Source organism: Takifugu rubripes, chromosome 9 (assembly GCF_901000725.2).
Source record: "Takifugu rubripes chromosome 9, fTakRub1.2, whole genome shotgun sequence".
Lineage (NCBI taxonomy): Eukaryota > Metazoa > Chordata > Actinopteri > Tetraodontiformes > Tetraodontidae > Takifugu > Takifugu rubripes.
In genome coordinates this window covers 12,096,550-12,106,754 of record NC_042293.1, presented here as the reverse complement: position 1 = coordinate 12,106,754, position 10,205 = coordinate 12,096,550, and the positions used below count along the sequence as shown (strand labels likewise).

General features: G+C 44.2%; 1 protein-coding gene across 1 annotated transcript; it reads right to left on the bottom strand.

Moving 5' to 3' along the window:
* Nucleotides 1-554: 554 nt before the first annotated feature.
* On the bottom strand, nt 555-7,506 carry c25h12orf75 (chromosome 25 C12orf75 homolog). Its single transcript, XM_003967627.3, has 5 exons — nt 7,352-7,506; nt 5,030-5,054; nt 2,588-2,623; nt 1,813-1,892; nt 555-1,447 (listed from the first exon to the last, which is right to left on the bottom strand). The coding sequence occupies exons 1-5, from the start codon at nt 7,392-7,394 to the stop codon at nt 1,443-1,445; spliced, it is 189 nt and encodes a 62-aa protein (XP_003967676.3). The 5' UTR covers nt 7,395-7,506; the 3' UTR covers nt 555-1,442.
* Between the last annotated feature and the right edge of the window lie 2,699 nt (nt 7,507-10,205).

Sequence of the window (10,205 nt, the reverse complement as noted above, 5' to 3'; positions counted from 1 at the left end):
GGCAGACTAATTGAATAGGGCAAACGAAATGACATTCATCATACACAGCAGGATAAAAAAAAACCATAAAGGGCAAATAGGGGGCTGATAAAAGAGGGAGAGACAGGAGGCACTACACACTGTCGAAGTCAAAGGCCTCCAGCGGAGGCTCACGCAGAGAAGCTATGGCAACAGCGGGAAGGAACCGTAGACATCGGGAAAAAAGAGGCGCCAGAAATGGAACGTCTCAGGTGGATTTCCGCCCAGATCTGTCCTGTGGCGCCACACGTGTGAGCTACGCTTAATACTTGACATTGCTGCTACTGTCTCCTGTTTTAAATAAGAGGAAGTGAGATTTTTTGCTTCTGCACCTCCCAGTGACAGTTTCACCATATTTAGACTGTTCGTCTCGGTCTTTTAATGGGATTTGCCGACAATAGCAAGCGATAAAAGCTGCGGATGCAAACCTGCACAGAACATTCACACAGAACAATCACAGTGGCGGTGTGATAATGTATTAGAGAAACAGTTCTGAGAGCAGCAAAGCGGTTTTGAAACAATACAAATCAACCACATACTTGAAAAACGTATTTATATTTTTTGCTGCAGTACAATTCAATGTATTTATATCGTTTTGTTTTACACGTGATGGACAATTCTACTTCTAAGAAAGATATGAGGATAATCTGGATCACCGAGGGACACGCAACATGAGCAGAGAGACAGACAGGCGGACAGACAGGCAGCCGGCGAGAGAGACAGGCAGACGGACAAAAGGTCGTGATGAACATGAGTCATATTCGGAATCATAATCCGTTACATAATCTGTCTGCTGCACAAGTGACAGCAGCAGGTACAATCTGGCTGTTGCACCCAGGAGACGGCATCCGCTTCCCCGCACGTCTGACGCCACGCGTCGTTTTTATCTGAAGCCGCCACTGAAGTGGGATCAACTTTGCTTCCAATACAACTTCCTGTCTCCCCAGCTCTGAGTCACTGACGGGTGTCTCGGAGGAATAATGAAGCATGATCACATAGGGACCGTGAGCCGTCTGTGCCCCCGCTTCCCCACACCACACACACACACACACACTCCTCTGCCTGAAGCTTCAATTCTCAGGGTGCTGGCTTGTCTACTCGAATGTCCATCTTCTCCCTCTTTTTTTTGCCAGAGTAAAAGGTGATGAGGGATGCTGCATGTGGCACCAGCATTTCCACGAGGCAGGGTGGGGGAGGCTTTTCTAACATCAGTCAGACGACCGCCCCCCCCCATGGTTAAAGCCTGAGGCCTTCTTCAGCATATGGCGAACCTGAATCCGAGCCCTTGTGACACGAGTCTCTCTACGCGGATGAACATGCAGCGACCTGCCGAGGAAAAACCAGCCACCAGTGGGCTGGAAGTGACTGGGAGGTGGTGTGTTGCGTGGTCTGTCTGCATACGTGCGCGTGCCCTTCAGTGACCCCTAGTCTGCAAAAAAGAAAAAAAAGATTTGGCAGATTTGGTTATTTCTTTCCTCAGATTCGGCGCTGTTAAAGCGGTGGGAAAAAGCCGGCTTGTGAACAGTTCATCTGATTTAAGGTCCTCTCGCTGCTGACAGGCTCCCGTTTCACACATCACATAACTGGATATTTATTGGCTCCGTGAGCTGCAGTGAAAGAACTCACCGTCAGCCTCAAACAAACAAGACGGCCGTGCCATAAATGGCACTGAGAAATATCCAGAAACATCAAGGCCGTGATTGGATGTTTAAGAGGGGGGTTTACGGAGGTCGGAGGGAAGCTTTTGGTTTCATCATTATATATTTATAAGTGTAGAATATGATGTTGTTTCACCTTTATGTGTGGACTTGGACTGACTGGCGGCCACAGTCGTCAGGTCTGCTGGCAGACCCACATAGACGCCGCCATAGTTCCTGAAATGGTGAGAATGTGAGAAATCCCATCAAAGCACTTTGTTGACTTTGTTGTTTTTAATAACAGGAAATACAGCCACCGTTTGTTCGCGGCACAAAGGCAATAATGTAAAGTTTAATATATATGAAACAACTTCTTACCGCGCGGAATTAGCCCAACATTTGACCTTTCATGTAACTCGCATCTGTCTTCAAGCCTCATGCAATTTAATGGGTTAAGTTAATACATAACTGACCTTCACAAACAGTCAAAAAATGGCACCACAATGGTGCAAAAATGAGACAAAAGCTCAGGAAATAAAGGTGCCAGTTGGAGAATTGGGGTGGCAAAATTGCATTTTAGGGTTTAACTTTCCAGTTGTTATCTGTTTAATTAGTCCCAAACATTTATGGTAAAGAGCGACTATTTTGGAATGAATACATTTGTGTGATAATGGCTCCAGTCATCGTTCTCTATTATCTATCTATCTATTATCGTCTATTAAAAGACACTGATTGGTTCGGACCAGCTTGTTTCCTTCATTTTTCCATCTGTTTTACTAAAACCAGATGGTGCCGACTCCAAAGCGCGTCATGTGCTTAGCCCACAATTACATGCTCAGAAGAATAACTTCTCATAATTGAACATCTATCAAAGTCTCTATTGATGGAACAGGAACAGTGTGTCTCTAAGCTGGGAAATCTTTGTTCAATACCTTCTTTTCTCATCTTCTGCTGAAGGATCTTCTGTCCTGATTGAGAGAGGAATCAGAGGTTAGATCTTCCCAGAGGAGCGAAGATAAAAGACACAAGTCAAGCGCAAACAAAATAGCTTTTAAATGTGCTGTTTATGAAGGTGATTGTTGCCGATTATGACCGTTTTATTTATCATGTTGTTGTTTTGTGGGAGGCTTCGAGTCTGACATACAAACAGTGGAGCTAAATAAAAACCGACAGAACATGAAGATGGAGCAACAGCGGGAGGAGATGGAGGTGTCACATATGTTGTGGTGAAAAGTTGTTATCCCCCCTCCACCCAACACACACACACACACACACACACAAACTGCCAATTTAAAAGTTGCTAGCAGCAATTTGCAGCTTTCTCAGGGAGCAACAGGGCTTGAAAGGGTCTGAAAATTAAAGATGTCCCCCCAGTGGTGCAGCCTTGTTATGTTGTTTCGTGTGTGTGTGGTGCATAGTGAGGACTAGGACTTCTGCATGTGTGGAACATCTAAACCAAATGAGGAGGTTCAGGTTGGATATTTTGGGAATTGGCGAGTGTTGATTGTGGACGGCAACCAACCGGTGGTGGATCAGTTATCAGTGGATCAGACAAGCACGTGCACAGTGTGGCTCTTATAAGAAACCTGTCGGCTACAGAATAGCAGCTCGCCTCAACCCCAGACACTTTAAACCAGGGGTGTCTCAAACTGAGGCTCAGCTGGTAGAGCTGGTAGTGACTATCTGGTCACAGCAAACATCAAGCTGAAGCTCCGGGAAACAAAACAGGTCAGCACAGGAGACGACTTGACATCAGCAAACCAAATAGCCCACAAGGACTTTGTCATGGGGCTGATAAACCGCTTCAGATCTCTTCAGTGCTCTGAGTGATCCAGCTTACGAGGACACCAAATGCGAAACATCAAGAACACGTATGTTTTGATGGCTACTAAAGTCCTTCGCTTTGGAGAAATGAACAAGGAGTGAATCTAAAAGCCAAGATGCTGAACACCAAGTCACTGAGACCCCATCAGGAGGGCCAAGAGGCCTTTAACAACAAAGACGAGGAGGTCAAGAAGAGTGCAAAGAATGACGGAGGGGCTTTTGTTGAGATGTTAGCTGGCAAAGCAGAATAGGCAGCTCCAAGATGCGAAAGGGTTGTTGTACGTAAAATTCCCAAGAGTCGGCAGGCAGGCAAGACGGGTGCAACACTGCCATGAAAGTCCGAGTCCTGCACCAGAACACCCTGCTACCCCCTCCCCCGCCCCCATCTGTGCACTGTGGAATCATGTGGCGTTCCCCCCAAAATGAAGATGTTCTACCATCAATTCGATTACAGTGTCATTGTTAATAATTGGGTTTAGGTTTGGGCACCCTGTTAGTTACAGGGTGCATAATGTTAGTGTGTGTGTGTGTGTGTGTGTGTGTGTGTGTGTGTGTGTGGGTGTGTGTGTGTGTGGGTGTGTGTGTGTGTGTGTGTGCGTGTGTGTGTGTGTGTGTGTTGCATTTTGCTGTGTATTATATTCCTGGAAAGCCTTGATTAGCTCAGGTGAGTCCGGCTGCCTCTGTCAGCTCTCATGGGCCTCCACCAGCAGACAGATGATTATCCACACATTTAACTCTCACACGCACACACGCACACACACACACACACACACACACACACACACACACACACACACACACACACACACACACTCACACACACACACACACACATTCAAACATATACACTGTAAACAAGGTCTTACTGAATTGACACTTTTTTTAGTGTCCAGACAACGAAAAAGACCAAAACCTGAGGGCCTGATTCCATGCTGCTTCCCTTTGGTTTCTGTCCGAAAGTTATTTTACATATCAAACGGCAAAAATAAGCAGTGTAAATTTATCTTAGTGGTGTAAATAAAACATTTACAAACCTTTAATCTTTTTAAAGTCACGGAAATTCAGAAAAAACATAAAAATCAGTTTAATGCTGAAGGAAATGCTTATAAAAACAGACACAATATTCAAAGAGAGAAGAAAAGACATGATTTAGGAATAGCACAGTGTTATTGATTTATTGATTATATCTCTGGCGGCTTTCACACAAAACAAGTGGTCCTTAAGTAGAAATGATTGATGATTGTGGCCAACATACATGCTCAAAGCAACAGTGGAGGACTGACACGATTACCTCATGAGTGTGACTGAAATGTACATCATTGCACACAGAAATAAGTGTTGGGTTCATGTTTCAGTGTGACAGAATCACATAAATTCTGTAAAGGTTGTGTAACTTTAATTGGATTTACTCTGACCTGCTTATGAGTTAGCGTTTTCACTCCCTTTGTTGCAGCACAAATGCACACTGGGTAATATTTACAGCTCTTTTTTAATGCGTTCAGACTGCCTGAAGGCAATTTCCAATAGAAAATATAGCAAGATGAACTTACACATCTTTGGAGACGTCTGCCGGTCCTGAAAAAGATGAAAATAAATGGATTACTCTTCATTGTGAAACATAACGGGAACAAAAGTCCAACCATGCTAGGACGTATACACTGAGCTTTTCCAGAAATCCATCATTCTACATCAAATCGCTGGTTTTTCATTTTAAACAACTGAGAAAAATAAAGAATAATGTAGGAAAATAGCTCTTTTTTTAGCAGGTAACAACCTTAAACACCACAAACGATGAGTTTCATTTTGATTTAGGTTCAAGATCGTTCCTCCATCATGTTTCCACATGAGCCCAGAATGGAAAAACAGGCTTGAATAGAGATTGACTCAGTAAAGCTTTGGGGCTTATTCTCTGTTGCTTTGGCAGTGTGAAAACTGCATTTCAAACTTCAGGGCCAGTGTCTAAAAATATCTACCATCGAGAACCTCTGGACTGGAAGCGCTGGATGCAGAAAAATCTATTTTGTTACTGCAATTATACTTGTAAAATTACATTTTTTTTTAACAGAAACTGTAAAAAATAAAAGTGCAGATACTTCTGACTGCAGTCCTGAATGACAGGAAGTCCACAGAACCTGATTGGAAATGAAATGAGATTATTATGTCCTTCTCTGAGGAACAATCTGGCTTCCAGCACCATCCTGCTGTTTCAGACAGGCAGCAGGGGAAGAGGAGCCTGGATTCTCCTTTTCATCCCCAGACGAAATGAGACACTAGAATAACTCGGAACAGAGGCAAAGCGCAGGAACGGCGGTCCATAGAAACGTCGTTCCATCCTTATAAAATTCGGTCAAGGACTTTACGTTGCTGTCAGAGTCTGCTGATGTGAAACAGGGGCCCATTCAGCAGCCCGATAAAAGCTCATTCACATCCAAGGCTGCACATCTGTGCGTAAGACTAGCAATGAGCGCTGTGACAGAGACCACGGAGACGGTCAGATGGGGCTGGGAAGGAGCACGACTTGTGCTTGACACAACTTCGCATGACCTCATGAATAATTTTAACAGTTAGCTTGACTGCCGGAGGACTCCTCAACATTAATATCATCCTGAAACCTGTTGAAGGACATTTAAAATGTAGAGTGAAGCTCCAAATGAGCCCAAACCGATTCTAATAGAACAACAGCAGAACAGCCCTATATGTGCTTTTGCTGAATTAAACATTTCTGGGGCCTGGTGTCAGGTGTCCGGGGCAGATACGGGCAGCTGCGAGCCCACATTTGTCAAAGTGACAACACGTCACCCAACCTTGACATGGTGCTAAACACTGACCTCTGAGAAGGGCAAAAATAGAGTTTAACCAACAGCCTGAGAGAAGGAAAAACATAAAAGAACACACTGCATTCACAGCCCAACGCATGTTTGAAGGGTGGCTGCACTCAGATTCGATCAAACGGAGGCTGGATGTAGCATTTGTTGTCCTGTACCTGTCTGTGGCTCTGTTAACACGCCTGGCGAGCACTGATTAGGTACCTGCCAGCACACACACACACCACACACCCACACACGCATTTGGAGAGACCATGATGCTTTAATGGGCACTGGCGGTGAGCTAATCCTGCAGATACTTCAGTCTAATTACTACCTGGATTTGACTGTGGTACCTGGAGATTTGCTCACATCATATTTAAAACGGGCCCTGAATGAGCTCTAAATCAACTAAGGGTGTTGTTTGAGGACGGAGACTTTGATCACCACGGGGTGGACTCAGTTTCATGAATGAATTCTAGTAACTGATGGAGTGTTTCAAAGCCGACACTCCTCCTGGATCATCACATGGGTTAAGCCCCCCCACAAACACACAAGCACGCACGCACATCCGTGGAAAACAGAGCAATGACACACAAGTCAGATAATGCGATACATTGATGTGCTATTGAAGCCATACACTTCTGGCATTACTACAGTTATGAGGACTATCACACACTAGAAACACACCACAGAAAGATTCCCTGTATTAAGAGCACCGACATGTATGACCAAAGCTATACACACACACACACACACACACACACACACACACACGAACACTATCCAACAATCACAAACACCATTCTGTGTATTTATGAATGAAATCAAGGCACACACACACACACACACACCCACACACACACACACACACACACACACACATTTCTGAGGACATTTACTGGAGGCAAGGGTAACCCTGCTATACTTCATTTACATTCAAAACACCGTCTCTCCTTTGGTGCTGAAACAGTGACAACTCGTCCTCACGCTCTCACCCATCACCTGTCGTGACTCAGAGGCGCCCAGGCGCGCACACAAATGCATGTTTTCTTTAAGGACACTCACCCCCTCCTGAGGTGCTGGTGGCGGAGGAATTGCCACAGCCCATTTTGCATCGATGCAGCCACCGTCCGAGCGGAACCGAGACGCTCACGGAGAGGATGGAGCCACTCGGGGGGGAGACCCAAAGCACATGGGGAAGACCAGAACGAGAGCGAAGGTCAAAGAAACGCACCCCCTCCTTAGGGTCACAGAGGGATCTCCTTGTGGTGTGTGTGTGTGTGTGGTGTGTGTGTGTGTGGTGGCCTCACGCCTTTCTCTGGTCCCTGGAGCGTGACAGAGAGCCGGGAGCGGAGTGGAAGCATGCAGACGGGGGCTTTTATATATACATACAGTATACACCGGTAGAGAGAGAGGGGGAAGAGATGCTATGCCCTCATATGATTTGCTCTTTTCCTCCACCCTGACATGGTTGCCCGGGAAACCAGTAGAAAGAAGGCGGAGGATGGGGCGCCACTCGACCAATAGGGAGCTTCCTAGGTGGGTAGAAATGTTCTTTATTTAATACAAGCCTGTGTGTTAATTTTTTTTTGAGTGTGATTAGAAAGATGGATTTTGTCCTTGATTTTTGTTGCCGGGGCGTTCACACACACACACACACACACACACACACACACACACACGCACTCACACACACACTCACACGTCTGGTGCGGAAATACCAAGAGTGAGAGATCAAACATGTTTTGGACGCTCATTTCCTGAGATCACGAGGGTAACATTTGGATCAGTTAGAGGCTTCGGAGAAATCTTAATAAGTCTTGTTTCCTCCGCTTCAGTCACGCTCCTGCTCTGACTGAGTCAGTCATGTGAGGGAAATCTTGATGGGAAGCTTCACCACAACACTTAGAGTCAGTAACAGGGATTCTCACAGCTCTGAAATTCCATTTAGCCTTTATTTATTTATATATGACAGAAGGCCATAACACAATCCCGGTCACGAGTCTGTCAGTAAAAGTATCTTGTTGCTATTTAAAGGGATAATTTTTTGGATAAAATTGATTTTTGACACTAATTTCTGTTTATTTACCATAATTTTTGGAATAATTTCAATGGTTCAACCTGGGGTGGATGCAATACAGCACCTGTGTGTTGATTTCCAGAATTTCCTGTTTTATTTTGAAGGGGGGCTTTCCTCCCGTTTCCCCTCACCCTCCCCGCTGATTATCCTCGGTGTGTGTGTGTGTGTGTGTGTGTGTGTGTGTGTGTGTGTGTGTGTGTGCTCCTCACCTTGTTCCTTGTGTAATTGATTGCTTAATCTCCTGCCGATATGATTGCAGATGTTGTTTCGTCTGTTTGATGAAGTGGCTCTTGACTTTGGTTCCACAGGACAGCCGTGACTTTACCTGAGACTTCCGCCTGCCTTCCAGCTTGATGAGTGTGTGTTGCATGTCATGGTTTGCCTAAATTACAAACAAGTCCACGAAGAAGACAAGGCCAGCTTAAATTAGTCTGCTTTCAAAGCACCAAGGTATCGCTGAGCTCTCATCGCCCTAATATTTGTTTGCTGTTTGGCTGCCTGTTGCTTTATTCCCTCCCCTAAAGAGGTCATCGGTCCGTCTGTCCATTTGCAGGTCAGTCTGACTTCCTTTTAGCAAAAATAACTCAAGAAGTTATGAAAAGATTTCGATGAACCTTTCAGAACATGTTGATAACGGGCCAAGGGAGAGCCGGTTAGATTGAGGCAATTTTCTGAACCTTTGATCTTCCAAAGATCAAAACCAATCAGCTGATGCAATGAGCTTTTTTCCCTTCCTTTTTGTAGTGTATGTATTGTTTTCAGAACTTTGCTTCAATATTAAATTCATTTAGTTCAGTTTGCATATTTATAAAGGCTCAAAGACTACTTTTAAAAAAAAATAAAAAATTACCACCCATAAAATATTGCGCTGGTTTTTCAAGGAACAGGGTTTGCATTGTTTCTTACGCAACCTATAATTGCTTCAGGCCCCCCTGTTGTGGAAGCAGCTCTTATAGTGATAGCTTCTTGCAATTAATATATTTGCATAATTTATGTCTATTCTCTTCTGTATTTGGTCTCCCTCCTCCTTCTTCTCTGCCCAGCTGACCATGAACAGGAGGGTCCCCTCATATGAGCCTGGTCCTGCTCAAAGTTTCTTCCTGTTAAAGGAGTTTTTTTTATCCGCCACTGCTGCTTGTTGCAGGTGCTGAGAGACAATTTTGAGTGTTACAGAAGCTTTATAAATAAAGACGTGACAGATTGCACTTTTCCCTGAACATTATCTGCCAACAACATGGTGACACCTTGTGTTGGATCAATCAAGATGTCAATTCAGTTTTCCGGAGTGTGCGCGGCCTCTGCAGGAATTGTGAGGCACTTCACACAGTGGGCGCCAAAAACATTCAGGAATCAGGACGTTATACGCTCTGCACATGACTGTGAAAACAATATAAAAGGCAGCTAAGTCCCCCCGCTTTGGATGGATACACCGTGCACGATCGTACATTATCACGTTATCAGTCTACAACTGTGTGATTCTTTAAATGTCCACTTGGTGTCGCCGTTGACGCTACAATGGTAAAAGTGTATAATATTTTACACGGAATAAAAGAAAAAAGTCGAACTGAGATTAATTATTTTGTAATTTTAGGAAGGAGCGCTTCCTACACAAATTAAATGAAGCAAAATTTTTAAAATAAAGATTTAAAGAGTTAAAGTAGAAATAAAAATGTATTTAAAATGTATCGATGCTATAACTTATTTTTGTGTTAAAGTTTGTTTTAAAGGCTAGGGGGATAATTGTTTGATTTTACCTCTCTGGTAAATGTACATTTAAAATAAGAAACGTTCGGGGTTTTGATGTTTTTATTGTTCATTCGGGCTTTGGGCTCGCCTGCA

Excerpts from the sequence above, each read along its gene's own strand:
- c25h12orf75 (XM_003967627.3), bottom strand. The coding sequence starts at position 7,394 with ATGGGCTGTGGCAATTCCTCCGCCACCAGCACCTCAGGAGGGG. Across the intron at positions 2,624-5,029 it reads GCAGACGTCTCCAAAGATGT|GACAGAAGATCCTTCAGCAG; the intron begins GTAAGTTCATCT and ends TCTCTCAATCAG. Across the intron at positions 1,893-2,587 it reads GCAGAAGATGAGAAAAGAAG|GAACTATGGCGGCGTCTATG; the intron begins GTATTGAACAAA and ends TCACCATTTCAG.